Below are 25,700 nucleotides of genomic sequence, written 5' to 3'. Positions count from 1 at the left end.
CCAAATTTCCATGTAATTAACATTGACCTTGACTCCATAGCAGTACAGCTAACACCAGTACTGTTTTGGGATTGAATCACATATATTATAGTATCGGCATATATAGATTTGTAAATTCTTGCTTTAATTCACTTGAATCAAAGCTCCACCCGAATTGAACGTTGATTGTAGTTATATTGTTATTTAACTTAATGTTATATTATTATTATTTAAGCTAGCCAGGTTGATGTCACGAGTTAATCGAGTACAATTCGATGAAGAAAATTAAGAAAATATCATTCCGTAATTAAAATATTTAGTCTTTTATTTAAAAAATCAATAAAAATATAGGCATAAAATAAATTCCACATATGCTCTTACTAGAAGTCTGATTGCATTTTATCCATATTACTTTTAAAATGGAAAAATTAGTCTTTTGCATGTTAGATAAAGAGCAAAGTGATTATTTTTGTTAAAAATTTCATCTATTCAACTATATTGATGTACTAACTAATCAAAATTATTGATGCAATAAATGACAATTAAAAATAGATATGGATACTTTAACAGAAGACTAGTGTCTTTGATCTAACAAAATAATTGCTATATTTTAATAGAGGACAAAATGCAATTGACTCAGAATAAGGTTCATGAACTACCTAAATTTTCTTCCTATATACATTTAGTAAGCAAAAAGAAAAAAATTCTTATTTTTATTTATCGCTTCAGTTCCAAGGTGTCACTACTCGCTCCCATATAGCTAGCCTCAAATTAAGTTTTAGTTAAATATTAATTATTGCTAAGTCTATATTATCAGAGATGTTAATGGTTGGATTGGTCGGGTTTATATATAATATTAGTATATTTTATATTTGCTCAAGCTCAGTCAAACATAAAATATAAGGCTTAAAAATTTGTCAAGGCTGTCCATATCTATAAATCACCAACTTAAACCTGTTTTAATAGATTTGTAGAACTGGCAAACATGTTCTTGAAAAAAATGTTCCATGTTTGAAATTTTTTGTTGTTGTTCATCCATGAAGCTTATCGGAGATGATCAGTTATCAAAAAAAAAAAAAAAGGAGCGAAGAAAATACTATTATAGTTGGTTGGATCGACGTACACTGGTGTTTTCATGCATTGGCTTGCTTTTACACTTTCTTCTATTCAATCATTCTCAGTCTCGTGCCTATAAATTTTGTATTTAATAAGCTGCTTAAAAAATATTTTGCATTGATAATATATAAAATATTATATTTTTCCACAAAATATATATAAATAATATTATATGTTGTACTTTTTTTATAATTATATAATAATCTTTAATTTATGTGTTTAAGGATTAAATTGATAAAATATTTGAGTACTGAGAAATAATTGTGTTATTCTACCATTTAGAAAAAGATCATATCTTCACTTCTATTAACGGAGAGTGATCAAAATAAAAATGATTTAAAGATAAAACTAAAAGTTTATATAATTGAGTAACTAATTATATAATTCCACAATAACCTGACTCATAAGTATAGCTTGGGATACAGCTAAAAGAGCCATAAAATATAGACAAAATATTTCAAAGAAAGGCAAAGATAGGAATGAAACGGGAAAGTGCGGCATATTACTAAAAATAAATCAAGTTAGTGCTTTTATAAGATGGAAAATTTTACTAATTTTATTTTTAGCATTATAATGTCGACTTTTTATCTGAAATGTTGTGAATTTCGTTCTTGTTTTGCGAAAAATCATGTTTCTATTTTTTTTATTTAAAATGTTGTCGATGTTGTTTGGTATATTTCTGTTAAGAGATTCCTTGATAAATTTAATGATAGTAGTCCAACGAGACTTTCAATTTTTTGAGATCTCTCTTGTGAGAGTAGTAGCTGAAATGTTTATGTTGATAACAAATCTTGATGTGATATTGTATTCATCCTTTCATCCTTTCTGCACCAATAATGCACTCATTATTTAATTATCATTATTTAATTAGATCAACAGAAGTCTTGTATTGATTCTCTATAAATAGTAACAGTATTGAGCTATTTACACGTTCATAAACCTCATTATTTTGTTGGGAAATAGTGTTACTTTATTTTACAAATAAATTCTATTTTTTTAAAAAAATTATAATTTAACTTATGTACATTGAAAGCAATTAGAAAGCAAAGAAAATATCCTAAACAGAGAATCTATTGCCTTCTTTAAAAGCTCCTGAAATTTCAAATTGCCTGCATATAACGAATTATAAAGGTTGAAGCTTTTACCCTTGCCCTATCCATGCCATAGATCCATTCTCATTTATATATGTTCACTATTCTTTAATTATTTGTGTATGTATGGTGGGTTATCCTTGATAGTTGCCATAGATCCATTGTCGAGAAATTAATGAAGGGCATGTAGATTTGAGATGCCTTGTTCTGATTTTTCCTTTTGAGTTGCATAGAGAAAGAAAAGGAAAAAGTGAACTAGATTAATTATAGAGAGATCTTAAGTTTTTGCCAAAAGTCAAAAGAAAGTGTCACGTGGCATCATTCAATTGGCTCATATACCACATCAACAATCTGTTATTGGATTAACGAAATGTTTAACGGCAGTAACTAATTCAAATAATTATACTAATTAGAATGACTAACTTGAGAAAAAAATTTAGAGTAACTAAAATAGGACAAATCCTATTTTAGAATGATCTTAGGTGTAGTTTACCCTATACTTTTATGCTTGTATAAAATTACTAATTTTTTAAAGAAGAAATTCATTAAAGATTAAGTCGCAAAACAAAAGCAAACACAATGAGGAGACGAACTACTAAACCCGAGCCAACAGGCTCACCCCTTACACCCGAACCTACTGTCCGAAATCATCATTCTTATCAACATAAAACATGATTTCAACATTCTTAAAAAATGATGCAAAAGGAAAAGTACCACATTCCGTATGGTTTGCATATAACAAAACAGCTCACACAAGCAAGTGGGCTGCCTTGTTGGCACATCAACGAGTCCCATTAAAGGACAGACGCTAAAACTAATCTTTTAGCACCAAACAATCATGTATAGCACACCTAGGTCAAATGCATCAATTATACATGCTTTTTCCCCCTTCAAACTACATACCTATAGTAGCCCAAAACACATATAGTTTACCACAAATATGGTCTAGCTTTCGATAGTACGCAATCCTCCAAGACCTAATGAAAAACAAGGGAGCCACTATACCCCAAAATCCCATTACAAAGCCAATAACAATGCTGACATAAAGCCAATTCACTTTACTTCCTTCACTGCTACTTCCATTATTCACAACATCAGTTGAAAAACCTTTTGTACTGCAGTTTTAGTGAGAGGAGGTCCACAAAGATGATTTCCCACGTAAGACAAGTTTTCAAAGCTTTGAAGCTGAGTGCTTGTTGGGATTTGTCCTGTCAAGTTGTTGTAGGACACATTGAAGTGGTTTAAGAAATTCAATTTGGAGAAACTCGGAGGGATTTCACCATTCAATCGATTCATCGACAAATCAAGAGATTCCATTAACTCCATGTTGCCAATGGTGTCTGGTATATTTCCTGTTAGGAGATTCCCTGAAAAATTTAAAGACAATAGTCCAACGAGACTACCAATTTCTTTGGGGATCTCTCCAGTGAGATTATTAGCTGAAAGGTCTATATTGGTAACAAGTCCTAGCGTGCTACCATATTCATCCTCTCGTCCTTTCAACACCAATAATGCTTTAAAATAAAATGGGAAATCAATGACTAACGGCGCAGAAACTTCATTATTGGTTTTGTTTTTTGTGGCCATTGCACTAAAATTATTGAAACATTTTGGAATAACTCCTGAAATGTTGTTTTGGGAAAGGTCCAAGTTCTGAAGAAATTGAAGATCACAAATTTTATGAGGGATATGACCAACAAAGTTATTTGATCGAAGGCTCAGAATCACAAGGCTCGAGAGCTTATCACCAATCCATGCTGGTACACTTCCACTGAAATGATTTTCACTGAGATCAATCATAATCAAATCTCTAGAGTTTTGCAATGTGGATGGCAATTCTCCAAACATGCTATTGTTTCGAAGGTTTAACATAAAAGGATCTGTATATCCCAAAGTAGGTGGGATTTTCCCTGTCAAATGGTTGTTTTCTAAATTCAAATAAGCTAAAATTTCCCAATGATTCCAACAATCTGGAATTTCTCCAATGAGTAGATTTGTATCAATGTAAAGAGTTACCATCCCTCTTAATGATGGATTGCAAACTAATTCAGAAAGGGATCCTGAAAATGAATTATTTGACAAAAATAAAATCTTAAACTTGACAGTACTTTTGGTAATGGACCTGTAAAGCGGTTTGAACTCAAGTCAATAAAGTTTGTTACATTCAAATATGAAAACTCTCCAGTAAGTTGATTAAAGGAAAGATTTAAATATTCAAATTGAGTGGGAAGGTTTAAAAACCAAGTGGGCATGACATCTGAAATTCCTGCACAGGAGATATCCAAAGAAGACAATTTCTTTTGAAATTTTAACCACCGAGGAAACTTTGGGCCAAGATGCCAGTCACCCAATTTAATACCTTCACATTGAAATGGGGGAATCCAACTTGAGTTTGGTTCAAATCTAAGCCTATTGTGTGACGCTGCTAGAGTTGTCAATCTCGTGAGATTAGAAAAATAGGTTTCTAATACAACTCCTTCAAATAGATTATACCCAAAAGCCAGAGTTTCCAAACTTTCCAATTGTCCAAAACATAGAGGAAAAGTACCATTTAATTGATTTTCTGAAACATCAAATAACTTCAAAGATGACAGCTCCCCTAGAGACCATGGAATTTGACCATTTAATTGATTTTCTGAAATATCAAAGAATTTCAAAGATGATAAGTCCCTATCGATGATGGAATGGGACCAGAAATTTTGTTTTGAGCAAGGGACAAGTAAGATAGATTTTTAAATTGTCCAAGTTGATCAGTTAAATGGCCAGAAAGTTGGTTATTGGTCATAATCAATGACTCTAAGGAATCCAAACAACATCTAGACAAACTTTGTAGGATTTCTGATATTCCACCTTCAATTTTATTATATGACAAATCCATCTCCTTCAATTTGCACAGATATTCCAGTGAGGTTGGTAATCTTCCTTCCAACATATAATTTAAAGAAAGATCAAGGTGAGTAACAGAGCTCAAGTTTCCAATGGCACTCGAGATTGTTCCTTGTAACTCGTTATCACTAAGACTAAGGAACTGAAGACGGTTTAAACCGTACAAGGAGTTGGGTATGGATGAATTGAGATGACTCGAAGTAAGATCAAGAACTTCAAGAAACGAGATGTTGCCAAAGTAATCTGGAATTGGGCCATCCAAAGAATTGAATCTAAGATCAATGGACACAAGACCATGAAGACTAAATATCGACTTAGGTACTGAAGAAAAGCTGTTCTCAGAAAGATCAAGAACAATCAGTGAATTTGTAGAATTGACACTGATGAAAGATGGGTCATCTTCTAAACTACAACCTGGCAAGTGCAACTCTAACAAAGAAGGAAGTTTGAATGTTACCTGTACCCAATCAGTTGCTTTAGAAAGATCCGCACCACTCAAATCAAGGTGCTGCAAGGAATAAAGTCCAGAAACCCATTGAAGACTTTTTTGTTCGTGGTAATTACCTCCAAGATCAAGATACTGCAACTTTGAGAGATTCCCAAGGTTATGAGGAATTGCTCCCTGAAACTGTGCACAAGAGAGGTTAAGATATGTTAAACTCTCCAGCAAACCGAAAAATTTCGGGATATGTATGCTGCTAAAACTGTTATAGCTCAAGTCCAGGGAATTGAGATGCTTCAACTCCAGCAGTGAAGGATTTATTTTGCCTCCTAGGGCTGAAGGTGAAAGAGGCGGAGCAGCCAAGTGCAGTTGGTTGACGTGGCCTGTTGAGTTATGGCAGACGACACCAATCCATTTACAGCAATCCCCTCCTTCAACCCAAGAAGATAACCTGTTTGAAGGATCAGTGAGATCATTCTTGAATTTCAAAAGAGCTTCTCTCTCACTTTGGATGCAAAGTATGTTGGAATTGGCATCACAAATGCTAAAATAGAAAGCGCGAATGAGAAGAAGAAAAGGGAATAAGGAAATTGGAAGAGTAGTCATGGTTGCAATTGCCATTGCTCACAACTCCAAATATATAGACTAAGCTTAGCTAAAACACAAAAATACATGAAGCGCAAGGAAGTTTCTTCCAAAACCCCAAATTTCCACAAAATACATTTAATTGATAATAGTCTGTAGGAAATTTGCTATCAAGGAAAGTTTCTAATTAATTGCATTCAAAATTTTGACTTTTTACTAATAATGAAAAGAGAAGAAAGATGAAATAATCGAAGGAAAAAAAACTTATATTAATAATTAAGATATAAAGTAACAAATTTAATATGAATTTCATTTATTAATTTAAAGAAATAATTTACTTTTAATTCTTCCAACAAAATTTTTGGTTTAGAAGAAGAGAAATAAAGTTGTCAATAAATAATTCCCACTCCCACGGTATTTTTGCTATATGTTTTGCTAATATTAAGCAATTTGTGGATAAAGAATATTAATTCAAATATGCATACCGATATTTGTGGCCCTTAAAACATTTCTGAAAAAAATCAATTTAGCTCTTACTGTTTTATTGACTTTTAATCTAGTCCTCAAACTTTTATTTTTTTTTTCAATTGAACAAGTTTGGACAGAAAATTTAACGGAGCTATTTGTAAATTTAAAGTAATTGTTGAGATATAAGTTATGTATTTGGAAGGAGTGACTAAGGGAGTAAGCACTTTTTCAAGCTCTACAATAAGCAAAAGTAAGACAACGGACACAAAGATTGTTTATGCAATTTAGATTCCTTACGTTTGCATATTTTAATTTAGTAAGAAATATTCAGTATCTTCAACATTTACAAGAAGTGATCCTAAATCTATCACACACCCATGATAATTTTCTCACTTTTGCACACTAAAGACTGATACTTTCGCCACTAAATTGACCCATTTGAATTCAGCAAGTAAAACCACAACACAATTGGTTTCACTATCACAATGCACTCATAAAATCAAGTTCCATACACTTGAACAAATTATGTGCTATATCTCTCTCTATACATAATCTATACAAGTTTCTAAATTATATAGAATATTTCAAGACTTGCTAATATAAAGAAGATTTATCACAATTCTTATTAAACAACAATAAGATAAGCTGAACACAATAGGTAATAATAAACAAGGTAAACATGGACTCTTGATAGTTAAGAATGAAACGTTCCAATTCAATCCAATATCCACGATCGAAGGAATTAGAAAAAGATGATCAGTTTTGATCTGATCTTCCAATTATGTTCTCAAGTGATATGATTTTCTTTAATGGGCTAAATACAATCCACATAAACAATATAGACCATAATTTTGGTTTAATAAATTGCCAAAATTGTCTCACGTATTCAGAGACTCAATCAATTCTATATATTTTTCATATTTTTCAACACTATAACTTGTGTTTGGATGAAGAATTTTTCAATTTTTTGATATTTTTAAAATGCTAGAATTTTAGAATTCATAAATTCAAAATGTTGAGATTTACAATTGCTTTGTTTGAATATATAATTAAGTTAGGAAAAAAATTAGGTTAATAGAATTTTAAAAATTAAAAAATAATTATTTTAAAATAAACAATATAAAAAATATTCAATATGGACATCATTAGACAATGTGTATGAAATCAAATAAAAATGGGAGGAATTTTGAAAAACCACATACATAAGTAAAATTTAAACTATTAAAATTCCCAATTTTGAAAACCTTGAGACAAATGAAATTTCTCCTATAAATTCTTATCCTTATGCCACTAACGCAGGATGATAGATGCTAACATGTCATCAGTACCACAATTTATATGTACTTTATACTAATGTAGTACTATTTTATCTTATAGATCATATTAGTAAATAATTTAAAAATTATAACAAAAGAAAAAGTGAAAAATAATTGAAAAAGGTTTTTTCAAAGGGAATATATATTTTATTAATAAATAAAAGTTAAAACTTTCTTTTCTTATTATCATGAACTTAATTCTTGTAGAAAAATAAAACTTTAAATGAATCAAATTAATACATATTATAAAGACCCCATATTTCCGGCTTAAATTTTCCTCATGGCTAATGAACTTTCTTCCAAGACCCTAGTTTGTTGAATATAATTTCTCTAGACCTCAAAAATTTCAATTTAAATTTTCCACAAAGAAGTATTTAGAGTGTGTTTGAACGAAGAATTTTAAAATTTTTGAGACTTTTAAAAAATTTAACCTTTTAAAATTTTTCCATTCATAATGCTAGCATTTGTAATACCATGATTGGATAAATAATTGATTTAAGAAAAATTAGGTTATTAAAATTTATGAGAAAATTAAAAAAAAAAACACATCTTGAGAAAAAAATTGAAACAAAAAAGTGAGCTTCTAAATCCTCTCTTGAAATTACTAATAAAATTTGAAATTCATCAAATATTTATTCAAATAAATAAATTTATTTTTAAGATTTCAAAAACCTTGATAATATTTATATATTTATATTTATTAAGTGAGATTATATGTGTGTTAAATCAAATAAATTTATGAGGAATTTTGAAAATCAAATCTCTAAAAGAAATTGAAAAAGGGAAGTGAAGTATTAAAATCTTCTCTTGAAATTACTTTCAAATTTATAAAAACACAATTATTCAAACAGAGCTTATTTCTATCTCTATTTAATTTTATAATTAGTTTTACATATTGAATCAGCAAAAATAGTTTAAAATGATAAAGAATTACCTTTTGAAAAGAATAAAATGGATGGATTGACCCGATTTGAACGATGGAATTCGATTAGTTTGGATTTTTTTTATATTCAATTCAATTTGATTTGAGTTTAAAAAATCAAAATACTATAAGATAAATTGAATTATTTCTTCAAAATCAGCCCAAATTGAATTATGGTCACTCTTGATATATTTCGAATAATTATTTTTTTGGGTGAGTATTTAGTACCCTACTAGTACACTTTTATAATTCTATAGGTATAGTTATAAATTATTATACCTTAAAGACGTAGTGTACTCGAGTCTATATCCTCCTTTATTAATAATAAAATCAATGCCAACCAAATTAAAACTTAATTCAATGTCAACGCACAAATAGACATAAAAGTTTAAAAACTAAGTCTATTAAGTAAGTCCCACTCCCACGTTCTTTTAAGACTTTTTAGGTCCTAAAAGCCAAAAGAAAGAAAAGAAAATGGAAGACATGGAAATTGAATAAGAATATTTTTGTATATGTTTGGCTATTATTAAGCAAAATTTTGAAAACCAATACTGCTTGAAACTTGCATTATGATTTTTCTGGCCCTTAAACATTTATTGAAAATCATTCAATTCATCCTTTACTCTGCTTTATTTAATTCCTAAACTTTTTTTTTTAAGAAAAGAATAAAACTTTTATATATACATTAATTCCAAGCTTCATATTAAGTTGATTATTTGTTTATATTAAATTATAAAATAAAAATTTAAAGGTTAAAATATGTTCTAAATCGCTATACCCTTTATACATTTGGATTTTAGTCTCGTATACTTTTAATTTCAAAAATTTAGTCCCCATATTTTTTTAATTTAAAAATTCAAGTCAAATAGTTATTGCCAATAAAATTATTCTATTAAATTTAATGGTGTGACATTTAAAATCAAAAGAATATATCCACGCGATAGTCTTGTAACAATAAAATTAATTTAAAAAATGTTAATTAAGATTTCTTTTTTTTAAAAAAACACTAATCCGAAATCAACTAAGTCTATGGAATAAATCTCAATCTCACGGTTTACTTGCTATTTAAAAATTAGCGGCGAAGTAAAAAAAAAAATTAGTAGAGTCGAAATTAAATTGTAATTTTTATGATAATAAAAATGTAATTTCACCATTTTAACAACCTGTATCTTTATAATGTTTAAAAGATTAAATCAAATTTTTATTATTTTCTAGAGGGCTAAAGTGTAATTTTACTATTACTAATTTAAAATTTTATAAAATTTAAAGGATATAAATAGAAAATTTCCAGGTGCCTGCCCCTAACTACGCGTAACCCCTGCTAAAAACAAAATTGATACATAAGAATAGCTTTCAAAGAATTTTCGTTTTAAGAAAAATCTCTTTTTTCCTACATAAACTTCTACTTTTTCTCTATTTAATGTGGAAATTAACAAGCTCCAAGATTCCACAAATTTAGAAAGACAAATAGACATAAAGTTGAGAAGTAAGTCTATGGAGTTAAGTCCCACTCCCACGCAAAAGGAAAAATTAATGTTGGAAGAAAACCATTGTTAATATTCTTTTATTTTTCCAAAAACAGCTAGAATCGTTCATAGATTCACTCAAATTTTCATATATAATTAATTATTTCGTATATAAATATTAAATATGAAAAATTAAACTTTAAAATTTATAGTCTTTCCCAACCGTTAAATAAGAGTATAATACGTTTCAACACACTTAAATTTACGTCTTCCTAGCAATAATGTCAATACCAATTAAACTAAACTCAATCAATACTTTTTTTTAGTAGAAAATAATTAATTAAAATAAGGTTGTTCAATGAGGTATTTATAAACTTTTTTTAATCTTATAAATTAGTACTCCTGTATAAACTGCAGAATTATATCATAGATATCATATTTTTTGGGGATTTGCAAGCAATAATTATTAAATATATATTTTTCCTGCAAAAATATTGATATCAATGAATTGAAAAAAAAAATTTAAGCACCTAACATCAAATATAATTTCTTTATTTATTTTATCAAATAATTATAATAAGAAAACATGAATCAAAGTAGTAAATTTAAACTCAAAGTTTAGATTAATTGATTCATGTAATCCTTTATAGATCCGAATCCCACATAATCAATTATAAACACACACAAAATTTAATAATACATGGGTTTTTTTTTCATCAAACTATATATCCATAGTAACACGTACAACTTTCGACCAACTTTCGATAGTATGCATGCCTTCAAGACCTTATAAAATACAAGGGAGCCACTACACCCCAAAATCCCATTACATGGCCAAGAACTATGCTCACCAATTCACTTTACTTCCTTCACCGCTTCTTCCAATATTTGGAACATTAGTTGAAATACCTTTTGTGCTACAGTTTTTAGTGCGAGGAAGTCCGCAGAGATGATTGCCCATGTAAGAGAACTTTTCAAAGCTTTGAAGTTGAGTACTTGTTGGGATTTGTTCTGTCAAGTTGTTGCAAGACATGTTGAAGTAATTTAAGAAATTCAAATTGGAGAAACTTAGAGGAATTCCATCAACTCCATGTTGCCAATTTCGTCCTACAACAACTTGACCAATATCATGGGATTCCATCAACTTCATGTTGACAGGACAAATCATGAGATTCCATGAATTCCATGTTGCCAATTTCGTCCGTTATATTTCCTATTAGGTGATTCTATTTCCTATTAGGTGATTTCTTGATTCATTTAATGATCGAAGCTCAAAGAGTTCTTTTGGGATCTCTCCTATTAGTCTATTAATTGGAAGGCACATGCTACTAACAAGCCCTAGTGTGGCACTATATTAATTATTTTAAAATACATTAAAAAGAAATACTTAACCAATATAATGTCTCTAAATTTGATAATAATGATAAATTATTTATATATTTTATGTTTTTTATTTGATAATTATGAGACACAATACATTAAGAAACTTACTGTAGCCTCCTCAAAAGAGAAAACAAAGCTAAACCGGTAGAAAAAGAAGTGGCTGACTGGTAACATCCCCTCATTATTATCTGGTATCTGGTAAAAGAAGATCCTTCCAATCTCCAAGAACTACCCACCCAAGTGCTCGAAAAATTGACGCGCACTGCAAGAGACTCCACTTCTCATGACATAGTTAGTTATCAATATCTACATAGATACAACCAAAACACCCAACTCTCGCTTTTATCATCATCCTTGAATTCAAATTCGAACTTGAAAATCAATGTTATTCTTCTCTAGTAAACAAGGAACACTTGTTAATTATTCGCGTGGTACAATAATAATGAAATGTAAAAATACTATCTGATTAAATACATAAAAGAAAGAAAATACAATACAATAAAAGATCACTTGTCATAACAAAACATGGGAGAGGCTGAGGAAACAGTACTCTGGGATATATTGATGATTAAGTAAATTCAGCTGTTGTAGCCTTGTAGGTCTGGCCATTTCGAATTGCATATACAAATGTCCTTACCGGATTCTCAAGCTAGATCAGAGATTCTAAAAGTTCATGTGGGTTCGATGATACCACATCCTCATCTATCCTAGGACTTTAGTCTCGATGAAATCGGTATTCACCGATTTTATTTTAGTTTATTTCCGCTTTTGATTGAGCAATAAGTCGGTGATACATGTGGTAGTTTTAGACCAAGCTTCAACTACACTGTTAGTGTGTGATATATAATAATCCATACTTTTATGCTTAGAAGTAGGCATTTAGTGAGTGATGAGTTGTTCTTAAATGTTGTGTTGTGCATCAAGTTTTACGAGGTTTTGGAAACTTTTCATATTGGGTGCTTGGTCGAACAGTTAATCAAACCGTTGGATTTCCGGTGCTGAGTTGGAGGCACTGGTGAGTAGTGCTCAATCTCGAGCTTTACATCGAGACAACAACCTCAAAAACTTGGTAGTAACTCAGCAAGATTTCAGATTAGCAATTGGAGAGTTAAGAGCGGTGGAAAAACTAGGTTCAACGAGGTAACATCACTTAGTAATTAAATTTTAATTACTTTTTTGGGAAAAAATTAGGAAGGGGAGGATGATTGAATTACCGGAACGAGGGGTTTATGAAACTAATACAACTTTAATTGATCAACTTCGGGGTAGCATGAGCCAATCGCTTAGACTACTTTTAGAAGGATCAAGTAGAACGTGAGTATTAAAAATGTTGAGTTTCTCTAATTTCTTTCAACTATTTTTTAGACTTGGTTAATGTTAAACAGGGTAGAAGCTTCTTGGCAGCTGGTGTTGGAGAGAGGACCAAGTTCGATGTTGTTAGAGTTGTAAGTTTTATACACTTGCACTACCGGTCTAAATTTACAGTCATTTAAATCAAGTAATGTAACACCCCCTACCCGTATCCGTTGCCGGAACAGAGTACGAGGCATTACCGAGGAGTACAAAACACTTACAGATAATTTAAATATATTTTCATAACAACTTGTCTCAATTTCATACTATTTCATATTTAAGCTTTACTCACCAAAGTATTTGAAATATCATCTTTATGAAAATAGCACACATGAGGTACATAATTTCATAGTTAAGAATGAACACATTTATTAAACATATTCCACATTCATATATCAATTTCTTACATTCCATATATCAATAACCGTCATTTTTCTTATTTTTCAGATAATTATGTGTAACCATTGATAAGCATTTAATTCACTGTTTCTTCCTGTCAATCACAATTTCAAATGACAAATTCGTGTGAATCAGCTCAACCTCATTAGGTGTTTAAATTCTGTCACTTTGATTCACATACTCATAATTTACTAACATATCCTGTCAAACACAATCTTTGAATGATAAAATCACATAATTGAGCTCAATAATAATAATGATAACATTACTTACATTTCTTTTTCCACATGTTACATTTACGACTTACCAACTTGTCCATCCAAGGAACAGCTTACGGATTTGAGTACATCGTGATCTGAAGCCCGAAATCTAGCTAAAGCACATAAGTGCTAAACGGAAGCCCGAAGGCTAACTGAAGCACATAAGTGCTAAACGGAAGCCCGGAAGCTAACTGAAGCTCATCAGAGCTGAACTGAAACCCCAAAAGGGTTAACTGAAAACTCATATGAGTTAACAGAAGCTCGTAAGAGCTAAACGAAAAGCAAACATGAGAATTCGCAACAAATGCTGAATCTCGGTTTACTTGGGTAATTTACCGTCAATTCATCTTTTTCACTGAAAGATTGTACTCATTTTCTGCGTTCCGTTCCTCCGAAATTCTCAGTTTAATTTCATAACTTTTGTACATAATTTACTTATTTTCAACAATTAACATACATAAATATTAATCACCATTCATAAAATAATATTGAAATTTAATAATATTAACAAATGGTCACTAAATTTAGTTATTTAAACTCACAAGTTCAATTTTTGTATTATAGGGATAATCATAATTTCATAATAAATATTCCAAATAAAACATTATATCGTTTCTAATTCAACACTTATCGATTATGATCGGGCATGTGATCAATTTATACACGAGTCATTCATATATTTTTCTATATTTTCCTCCTCCTCCTCTCCATCCACATCCTTAGTATAAACAACACACTTGTAGGTAACATTATCTATAATTTTCACTATCTACTTATGTGAATATTCAAGCTGTCTATCTGTGTCATAGTCACTAAATTATTTTTATCTTAAACTACAGAACTCCAAATTAAGATCCATAAATTTTTTCAAAAACTAGATTCACATATCTTCTTACCATAAAATTTTCATAATTTTTGGTTGGGCCAATTAATACAGTTTATTCATTGAAGTCTCCCCTATTCTGCTGTCTGACAGTTCCGACCCTTCTTCACTAAAAATTAATTATCTCCTAGTACAGGATTCAAATGATATTCCCGTTTATTTATATTAAAAATAGACTCATTCAGGATTCTAAACATATAAATTTAAGCCCCTAATTTTTTTATCCAATTTTTTATGATTTTTCAAAGTCAGAATAGGGGAACCCGAAATCATTCTGACCTTGTCTCACAAAATTTATCATATCTCATGATTTACAATTCTATTGCTTACATTATTTCTTCTATAAGAAACTAGACTCAATAATATTTAATTTGATATTTTATTCATCCTCTAATTCCATTTATACAATTTTTGGTGATTTTTCAAAATTAGACTACTGCTGCTGTCCAAAACAGTTTTAGTGCAAAATATTGATTTCTATTTTTGCCCCAAATTTCACAATTCATACAATTCAGTCCTTGCTCAATTAACCCCTCAATTAAGATAATTTTCTCAATTAATGCTTTTCCTAAACATTATAAGTTATTTCATAACTATTGAATTTCAGAATTTCGACATAAAACTCTAAATTCAAACTCTTTTACAATTAGGTTCCAAACATTCACTTTCTATTCAATTCTTACAATAAAATCAACATATAAACAATTTAAGCTCTAATTCCATGCCAAATCATCATATACTTCCAGCACATATGTATAGAAACTTTCAATTTCTTTCATAGAATCAAAAACTAATGAATTCAACAATAGGACCTAGTTGTAAAAGTCACAAAAACACAAAATTTCAAGAAATAATCAAGAATTGAACTTACTTGAAGTAAAAATATGAAAAACCAGCTTAATAGAACTCTTCCATGGCATTTTTCTGATGAGAATGCAGAAAAATAAAGAGAAATCTAGATAATTCCACTTTAGTCCTAGCTTTATTAAGTAAAATTTACAATTTTCTAATTTTGCCCTTAATTCTCCTTATTTTCTTGCTGATTTCATGTCCTTGCCGTCCAGCCCAAATAGACTTTGGGTCTATTTTTCTTTTAAACCCTCTTTCTTTTATCAATTAAGCTATTTAATCATTTCCCACAATTTTGCATTTGATACAATTTAGTTCTTTTTGTTCAATTAACTATCAGAACTTTAAAATTTCTTGACGAAACTTTAATACTAACATATTAACACTCCATAAATATTTATAAAAATATTTATGGCTCGATTTAAAATTATCGAGGTCTCGATACCTCGTTTTCGATTCTAATTATTTTAATATTTATTTTTAGTACACTATTCACTATTTCAAAATTTTTCCTAACTTCACATTTAATTTATACTCACTAAATTAATAATATTTCCTACTCATTTGTCGGATTTAGTGATCTCGAATCACTGTTCCGACAGCACTGAAAATTAGACTGTTACAAGTAAGATGGATTTTTGGTTTTGTTTTTTCATCGATAGATCTCTCTGGAAGTTTTTATACAATCAATAAACCCTGAAAATAATACTTAAAACAGTGCCATAGAATAACCACAAAATCAAAGCAAAGTTGTTTTTAAAGTCCTTTCATATTTATCCAATCAATAAATTAGTCTTCTAACTACTTCAAAATTCTTTCTAGAGATAATAAAACTTCTATATTTATCCAATCACCTCAAGTAATTTAGTCAAAAGGTTTTTTAAAATCCCTACCGAATTATGCTGCATGTTTTATCAAATATACCACACTCAGAACAAACAAAATCTGTTTATGACCTATTTTGATAATCCAAGTAGATAAATAATTTCGTATAACAGGACACATGAAACGAGCAAACAGTTTTCATGACAAAAATAAAGTCCAAGTTAGTACCTTAGTACATAAATTTTAATTAATAAAATATTAAATATTAAAATAGATAGAGATTGTATATTTATTTTCTATTGATATTAAGATTTAAATTTTATGCTATGTTTTCATTTATAATTAAGATTTAAATTTAAAATTTTATATTAATATAATATAGTAAAAATTATTTTAATTCTATTTCAGCAAAATTATCATATCATAATTTAATAATCGCATGTGGGTAGCATGAGAGGTTAAAAGTAGTTGATATAAAAGTGCAAAGAAAACCAAATCAACATCGCTTAGTTTAGCATTGTCTCTTAAAAGTGATTTTGGGTTAAGAAGTATTTTTGAGCAAAAGTTTTTTTTTTTAGCTAAAAAAAATAATATCTTATTTAAAAATATTTTCATCTCAAAAGTACTTTTAACTCAAATATGCTCTTTAGAAGTAATATTAAACTTACCACACATGTCCATACATTTTGATAATCTGTGTATGCATAATATCTTTTCTATTGTTTTAATTGTTAAATATAAACACAATTAATTTGTAGAAACTAATAAACGTTTATATTATACTTTAGGTAAATTACGTTAGGCAGGGGTAAAATTAAGGGGGCTCACAGTGCTCTTACCTTTAAAATGAAATTTTTTCCATTTAAGTCTTTTAAAATTTTTAAAATTTTCATTTTGTCCCCTAAAAATATAAAAATTTAATTTGACTCTTTAAAAATTATAAAGATACAGGCTACTAAAATGGTGAAATTGTATTTTTACAATCGTAAAATTTACAACTTAATTTCAGCCCCTCTAAAAAAAAAATTCTGGTTTCACCCCTGACATTAGGTGTAAGCATTTAACCGAATAGAATTGACTAAAAAAATTTCGAGTTAGTCAAATTGACAAATCTAATATTAGTAACTGAATTCAATTTAAAAAATTTTTGAATCGAGCTCTGTGTATGCATAATATCTTTTCTATTGTTTTAATCTTTAAATATAAACACAATAAAATTGTAGAAACTACAATATATGTATAAACGTCATTAAATAAGTTATGTTTATATTATACTTTAGCTAAACTACACTCAATGTCACTTTAAAATAAGGTTTATCATATTTTAGTCATTTAATTATTTTTTTCAATTTAGTCATTGTAATTAAGATAATTGTATCAACTAATCATTGTAATAAAAAATCCTCTTAATTCACTAATGTGGCATATTAATCAATTGAATAATAACATGTGATAATTTTTTTTTACTGACAAAAAAAAAAGCTTATAGACCTGATTAATCTAAAATATCTCTTCTCTCTATAACTCAAAATGGAGAAATCAAAACAGGGCATGTCAAAGCTACTGTCCTTCACCATTTTCTCAACAATGAATCTATGGCACTTATCAACGATAACCCACCATACATCCACAAATAATTGAAGAAGAATGAACATATATAAAAACCCCAATCAAAATCTACACGAATCTGACGGTCGTCAAGGATTGTCCCACTAATGTATTTAACAACATCCTCAGCATCTTCCCTAAAATGATACCTGATGAAAATAAAAAACCCCAATACCCAATTAAGAGCCTTATAGTAAGTATTAACATTGAAAGCAATTGGGAAGCAAAGAAAATATATTGAACAGAGAAGCCATTGCCTTCTTCAAAAGCTCCCAAAATTTTGAATTGTCTGCATATAACGAATTATAAAGGTTGAAGCTTTTGCCCTTTCCCTTGCCCTATCCATGCCATAGATCCATTCTTATTTATATATGTTCATTCTTCTTTAATTATTTGTGTATGTATAGTGGGTTATCCTTGATAGTTGCCATAGTTCCATTGTTGAGAATCTAGCGAAGGGCATGTAGCTTTGAGATGCCATGTTCTGGTTTCTCCTTTTTAAGTTGTATAGAGAAGAGAAAAGGGCAAAATGTTTTGGATTAATTATAGAGAGGTCCTTAAGTTTTTGCCAAAAGTTCAAAGAAAGTGTCACATGTCATCATTCAATTGGCAAGTATGCCACATCAAAAATTGGTTAGTAGATTAATAGAATTTTCAATAGCAGTGACTAATTCAAACAAATATCTTAACTAGAGTGACTAAATTGAGAAAAAAAATTTAGAGTGACTAAAATAGAAGAAATCCTATTTTAGAATGATCTTAAGTGTAGTTTACCCTTATACTTTTATGTGTGTCTAAAACTACTAATTTTTTTTTAGCGAAAAGAAATTCATTAACGAGAAAGTCACAAAACAAAAGCAAAAACAAAGAGGAGACGAATTACTAAACCCGAGCCAACAAGCTCACCCCATACACCCAAACCTACTGTCCGCGATCCTCATTCTTATCAATATAAAACATAATTTCAGCATTCTTAAAAAAAGAAGCAACGGGAAAAGTATCCCATTTCATGTAGTTTGCATAAAACAAAGCTGCTCACGCAAGCAAATGAGTTCCCTTGTTGGCACATCGATGAGTCCAAAAAAGGACAAACGCTAAAACTAATCTTTCAACACCAAACAATCATGTAGTAACACACTCAAATGCATCAATTATACATGCTTTTTTTTCCCATCAAACTACATACCCGTAGTAGCCCAAAACAAAAACAATTTACCATAGATATGGTCCAACTTTCGATAATATGCAATCCTCCAAGATCTAATGAAAAACAAGGGAGCCACTACACCCCAAAAACCCGTTACAAAGCCAAGAACTATGCTGACATAAAGTCAATTCACTTTACTTCCATTATTTGCAACACCAGTTGGAATACCTTTTGAGGTGCAGTTCTTAATGAGAGGCCAGAGATCCACAAAGATGATTGCCCACGTAAGACAAGTTTTCAAAGCTTTAAAGCTGAGTGCTTATTGGAATTTGTCCTGTCAAGTTGTTGTAGGACACATTGAAGTGATTCAAGAAATTCAAATTGGAGAAACTTGGAGGGATTTCACCATTTAGTCGATTCATGGACAAATCAAGAGATTCCATCAACTCCATGTTGCCAATGTTGTCTGGTATATTTCCTGTTAGGAGATTCCCTGAAAAATTTAAAGACAATAGTCCAACAAGACTACTAATTTCTTTGGGGATCTCTCTTGTGAGACTGTTAGTTGAAAGGTCTATACTGGTAACAAGTCCTAGTGTGCTTCCATATTTATCCCTTCATCCTTTCAACACCAATAATGCTTTAAAATAAATACGGTAATAATCAATTTTTATCGGCGCAGAAACTTCATTATTGGTTTTGTTTTTTGTGGCCATTGCACTTAAATTACTGAAACATTTTGGAATAACTCCAGAAATGTTGTTGTGGCCAAGGTCCAAGTTTTGAAGAAATTGAAGATCACAAATTTTATGAGGAATATGACCATCAAAGTTATTTGATCGAAGGCTTAGAATCACAAGGCTTGAGAGCTTATCACCAATCCATGTCAGTACACTTCCACTAAAATGATTTCCACTAAGATCAAGCATAACTAAATCACCAGAATTTTGCAACGTGGAGGGTAATTGTCCAAACATGCTATTGTTTCGAAGGTTTAACATAAAAAGATTTGTATACCCCAAAGTAAGTGGGATTTTCCCTGTCAAATTGTTGTTACCTAAATTTAAATAAGCTAAAAATTCCCAATGATTCCAACAATCTGGAATTTCTTCAATGAGTAGATTTGTATCAATGTAAAGACCTATCATCCCCATTAAATATGAATTACAAATTAATTCAAAAAGGAATTCTAAAAATGAATTATTTGACAAAAATAAATATATTAAACTTGAGAGTACTCTTGGCAACGGACCTATAAAGCGGTTGGAACTCAAGTCAATAGAAGATGTTACATTCAAATATGAAATCTCTCCAATAAGTTGATTAAAGGAAAGATTTAAATATTCAAATTGAGTGGGAAGGTTAAAAAACCAAGTAAGCATGACATCTAAAATTCTTGGAACTTTAACCATAGGGGAAGCACTACAGCAAAACAGGTTTTTAGCGGCTTTTTTTGAGTCTTTAAAAAGCGCCGCAAAAAACGCAACTAACATTTTGCAGCGTTTATGTAAAAAAACGCCACTAAAGAACATGACTTTTCGGGTCGTTTTTTAAAAGGCACCGCTAAAGATTGTGATCTTTTACAACATTTTTAGTAAAAACGTCACTAATTTTAATAGTTTTCTAATATCCTATTTTCATTCATATACAACCCTTCCTATAACATCAAATCCAACCAATAACAGTAAATCTAAATGATACTTCAAAAATACAACGAAAGATATATTATCTAAATTAATAAATAAAATAAAAAAATATTCTTACAGTAATGTTAAAAGTTATATTGTTAAAATATTCTTACAATAAGAAAATAAATATCTAAGATGATGGATTCTGCGACTACTGAAACATCTTTATCATATTTTGAAGCTGTAGTTAGAGTTCGTTATATTTTCTGTTTTGCTCTGCTTCCCTCGCTGCTGCCTCTGCTTTAAGTTGAGCAATTTGCTCAACTGTGCTCGCTTGCATCTGAGACATCTGGTCTCTTAACCTCTAAACTTCAGCTTGAGCTTGACTCCTCGAAGGCATTAATTGTTGCGAGCTGGATCCAAAATATTGAGTTGGGTTAACACCAGATTCTTGAAATCGAACCCGACCATACCTTTCAGGACCTAAAACTTCAGTAATAATTCTGTTATCAATGTTCTCAAGATTAACAGAACTATCACTCGAAGCAATCGCTTCATGCTGTGTCTTTTTATCCTTTAGTTTCTCCTAATAAATCAATCAAAGAGTTAGAAAGGATATATATAATAAAAACAAATGCAACATAACATAACATTATTTAGAACTACTAATGACAAATTAAACCATTATAATTAAACCATTATAATTAAACATTATAAATATTTAAAATAAATCAAATTTTATTAAGTAAATATACCATAATTTCTCCAGCTTCAGAAGTCATTGGAGATCCATCTTTCTTCCTATGTGTAATATCAAAAAGCTGAAGGCGTTTAACTTTTTGACCAGACGAGAGTTCCTATTATATAGTAGTAAAAATATTATTTAATAGAAAGTAATTAATAAATTCAAAATACCTCGGCCTCAGCTACACAAGCAAAACTTTTCGACCCTGCTGTGTGCGTAAATTTTTGTTTTTGTCTGCTACTTGTTCCAACTCGCTCACGATCCTACATTATGAAATCATTATTACGTATATAGTAAAGACTATAAACAGAAAAAATTATAAGAGTTTGGAAGTACGTAATACCTCTCTTTTCTTTAAATTCTAAAATTTAACCACATCTTCTCATTGGTATCTCAGCATTCCCGGAGGGACATTTCGAAATTTCTCTTCGAGACTTATATATTTCTTAAAATATTCTTTCTTTAAAGTGCTTTTATAATCTCTCCATTTTTTTTCCAATGCCTTCTTGATATAAGTATCCGAAACCTCTAAAGCAAATCTCTCCTAAAAAAACACAAGTTTAAAAATTAAATATAAATAAAAATTAAACCAAAATATTATAAATTACAATCATATTTTATTACCTTAATATTATCGAGCGCTTGATTTTTGTTACTATCAGGCATTTGATGCCATGATTCATAGTTGATAGGCAACATATTGGCATTTCGTGCTATAATGCCCAATATCCTGCTAAAAGTCGAGCTTCTGATCCAACAGGCTGACCAAGATTGTTTCTAGATACTTTGACACGCTCGACAGGATTTAACTCGTATAATTCTTTAAGTAGCGTACGTCCTCGACCTTTGAGTGTCCCATAACTTTCAACTGAAACATAGTACATTATAATATAAGAATTTGAAAAAGAAATCAATAATAAAAGTCAACATGCATGTAAATTAAATTTAACATTACTTTGAATTTCTGCAGGCTCGTCAGGTGTTTTTGGAACATTCGAAGATCCAATATCAGTCTGTTGTTCACTATTTATTTCTTCCGAATTTGAAGTATTCTGAACAATATTTAGATCTCGTAATATTCTTCTAAGCATTTTTTCTGCAATACATATAAAATAGTTAAAATTTTAGTAACTAATTAAAACAATAATAATACATATAAAATAGTTGAAATATTTAACAAGACTTAATATTTAAATTATAATATTACATATAATATTAAATACATCCCGTAACATACCTTCCATGTCATCTTCTCTAACAGACTGATGGTAAGCACTATAAGGATAAGCTGGATTAATCGTTGAAGAGATTCTATTAGGTGTACACTCTCCATGGAAAATCCATTTTTTATACCCCGAATAAAGCCATCAACAATTAGATGTTCGTAGGCAACTTCACGAAAATGCCAATTGATGTTGCCACACTTCTTACACGGGCAAAGAATCATATTCTCTTGGCTTGCATTTTGAAATGCAAAATTTAGAAAATTTTGTACTCCATTTCGATAATCGTTGCTTACCCTTGATAAATTCATCCAACTCTTATCCATTTCGTTGTTCTTGAAGTCTAAAGTTGACAATAAAGTTAACAATAAATTACGGTTACTTAAATGTTCTTAATTGACTTAAATCATGTTATTGTACTAAAATAAATAATACATATCAAGTATCAAGTATCTAATGGGTGTAAACTAATTCAGGTAAGTTGCAGGATTTTCAAGTATATATTTATGTATTATGTAAGTTAAGTAAGTTTTGTAAGTTATAAAAGTTATGGTATGATATATATTTATGTAAGTTATGATATAATATATATTTATGTATTATGTAAGTTACGTATGAAAAGAAAGATGAACATTATATCATGTGAAAAAGAGGAATATTATGTGCAATTTAAATTTAGCAAATTAAATATACATACCTCTTAGAAATTGTAAATTGGATGGTAGAGTCGATTCCAACAACTAGTGTTGTGGTGAGCAAAGCACACCCAAAACTTTTGAGATGCTACAAGAAGATAAAAAAGAAACTCCATAATAGTGAAAATAATAAAATAAATGAAAAATAAAAGGGTATAAATAGCAAAATTACGAGTGAATTAACTTACATGACAAGTGAGAATGGTGCGAACAAAGCGAACTACAACAAATACCAAGTATTTTTCCCTTCTACGAGTCTATAACAAAACTTTTTCTATAACATTGTTAAGGATAAAATTACACCTGCAAGCAATGAAGATAAGGTAATTAGCACCCAAACCAAAATATTAAAATAATATTTAAGTAATTAAAATAATAATAATGCATTAAATGTAAAAATAATATTAAATTAATTAAATTTAAGTCATCTGATGTCCCATTAGAAGTCTAGCTTCTTCAAGTGATTCGATGATGAATAATTCTTAAAAAGCTGTAACTATATTAGACCCATTATATAGGTCAAACGAATTTTTTTATAAATATGTATATTTATGGTTTTATTTTTAATATTAAAAGGATTATATTGTCTTGACTTAATATTTTTAAGTAAATTATTTTTAATAAAATTTTTATTATTTTTAGAAGGTTACTATTATTAATTAACCAAGGACAAAAGCTCCAATTGAAAAATACAGGACTAATTGCTGAAACGCAACACACTCATTTTTACTTAAACGCCTAATTGCTTCACGATCATTGAAAAGAAGACCAAGTCAATAATAAAAGTATAGAGTAAAGTATAGTAGAATGACGAACCAAGTGACATCTATAAATAATATTCCACTTTTACCATGGTTTTGGTTCCATTTTTAAAATCTTATATTAATTTTCAGTAATTTAAAAATATAGTAATATATTTATTTCTATATTAAGAAATTAAAATAACTAATCAAAAATCATATTACTTTTATGTTGGAATAAAACCCATTTTGTCTCAATTTTTGCTTCAAACAAATCTATTTTGCTTCAAAGCTTTTCAACAACACAAATAAATCCCAAGACACTTTTCAGTAGTCACAACCAACCACAAGAAAGCTGCTATTGGATATATTCACTATTTGACAAGATGATAAATGTTAACTGCTATTTGAACAAGCCAAAATCAACCACAAGGATTCAAGCAAACAATCCTGAATTTTAGTAAATCCCACACTCCAACTAGACAGATAATTTTCATATAAAAAAACCAGCCAGATTGGAACTACATCTTTCTTTGTAACACCTGAACAAGTGAATAAACATTGGGACTAGGCTATGTAGTCTAGAAACATTTGGTCTCCGCCTAACGAGGAGTAACAAAAACAGTTTTTTAACCATGTAGTCTGGAATTTCTCCGTTCCATTCACCACTACGAAGTCCCCTACAGGTCGAGCCTTCCGCCTATTTCACTCTCCTTCAACTAGACCTTGAAGTCATCAATCATCAAATACTGCAACTAAAACTAATTTAGATCTACAAATTGTTTTCATTTTCTCATACCACTTTCATCCTTGAAATAATAATTTACGGTAACTATAAGCTATCAAGTCCATCACAATTCATCCAATTCCACTAACTGCAGCTATATCTCAAATCCTTTATGCCCAACCAGGCTAAATTACTAAGAAATTGGGAAAAAAAAATTGCCACTAAATTTACATTAAAATGCACCAGCACATGAAGTAAAACGAGAGAGAGAGATCATCGGCATACCATTTTTGTCCCTTCGAATTTTGAAGTTAACTCCCAGCTTCTGGTTATTTAAAAGAAATATGCAAAACAAAAAAAGGAGGCTGCCGACAAAGATGCAGCAGCAGGCTACCGATGAAGAAGTAGCAGAGGGCTGCTGACGGGATGCAGAGGGCTGCCGATTTGGGGAAAATGGGGGGAAAATAAAGGGAATCGGGGTAGGGGAGAAGCAGTTTGGGAAAAAAAAATGGGAAAAAAAAAAGAGATTTCAGTGGGGAGGGGGGAACCGATATTGGGAAAATGAAGGGTAAAAAAAAAAAGAAGAGATTTCAGGTGGGATTTTGGGGTGGGGAGGGGCGGGTTCGGGGGAACCCATTTTGGGAAAAATAAGGGGGAAAAAAAAGAAGAGTTTTCACGTGGGATTTCGTGTTTTGGGGGAAGGGGGGACCAATTTGAGGGAAAAATACTAATTTATTTTAAACCAAAAACGTTATTATTGTTTAATTTTTTACTGTATTTGGAATAAAATTATCGCTATTGTTTATTTTTTGTTACGTTTTTCTCATAAATGTATTTAACGATTGACTTTTTTATAATTTTTTATTAAATTATTATATCTTTCATATAAATTTTAAATAAATAATTTTTTTAAATTTAAGTAATATTTAAAAGAATTAGATAAAATTATAATTTTTATGTAAAA

At 29.9% G+C, this 25,700-nt stretch overlaps 3 protein-coding genes and 1 long non-coding RNA gene across 5 annotated transcripts; all 4 read right to left on the bottom strand.

Annotated features, from left to right (window-relative positions):
• Positions 1–3,272: 3,272 nt before the first annotated feature.
• LOC121210081 (receptor-like protein EIX2) lies at positions 3,273–4,205 on the bottom strand. Its single transcript, XM_041082172.1, has one exon. It carries the CDS (start codon positions 4,203–4,205, stop codon positions 3,273–3,275), a length of 933 nt encoding a protein of 310 aa, XP_040938106.1.
• An 86-nt stretch (positions 4,206–4,291) lies between these two features.
• LOC107954266 (receptor-like protein EIX2) lies at positions 4,292–6,196 on the bottom strand. The gene has a single exon (XM_041080015.1). The coding sequence runs from the start codon at positions 6,133–6,135 to the stop codon at positions 4,840–4,842; it is 1,296 nt and encodes a 431-aa protein (XP_040935949.1). The 5' UTR covers positions 6,136–6,196; the 3' UTR covers positions 4,292–4,839.
• Positions 6,197–19,283: 13,087 nt separating this feature from the next.
• Positions 19,284–19,955, bottom strand: LOC107954277 (DNA damage-repair/toleration protein DRT100-like). The gene is made up of 2 exons (XM_016889788.1): positions 19,709–19,955; positions 19,284–19,471 (listed from the first exon to the last, which is right to left on the bottom strand). Exons 1-2 carry the CDS (start codon positions 19,953–19,955, stop codon positions 19,284–19,286), a joined length of 435 nt encoding a protein of 144 aa, XP_016745277.1.
• A 732-nt stretch (positions 19,956–20,687) lies between these two features.
• Positions 20,688–25,367, bottom strand: LOC107961796 (uncharacterized). 2 transcript variants are annotated; one of them, XR_005904531.1, is made up of 8 exons: positions 25,022–25,367; positions 23,458–23,572; positions 23,272–23,357; positions 22,589–22,917; positions 22,307–22,447; positions 21,976–22,219; positions 21,695–21,895; positions 20,688–21,614 (listed from the first exon to the last, which is right to left on the bottom strand). It is a non-coding gene; the product is annotated as an uncharacterized lncRNA (long non-coding RNA). The 2 variants fall into 2 exon arrangements; XR_001701419.2 differs by lacking the exon at positions 22,589–22,917 and having other exon boundaries at positions 25,022–25,366.
• Between the last annotated feature and the right edge of the window lie 333 nt (positions 25,368–25,700).

Source organism: Gossypium hirsutum, chromosome A11 (genome assembly GCF_007990345.1).
Source record: "Gossypium hirsutum isolate 1008001.06 chromosome A11, Gossypium_hirsutum_v2.1, whole genome shotgun sequence".
Taxonomy (NCBI): Eukaryota; Viridiplantae; Streptophyta; class Magnoliopsida; order Malvales; family Malvaceae; genus Gossypium; species Gossypium hirsutum.
This window is presented reverse-complemented; position numbering and strand designations above follow the sequence as displayed.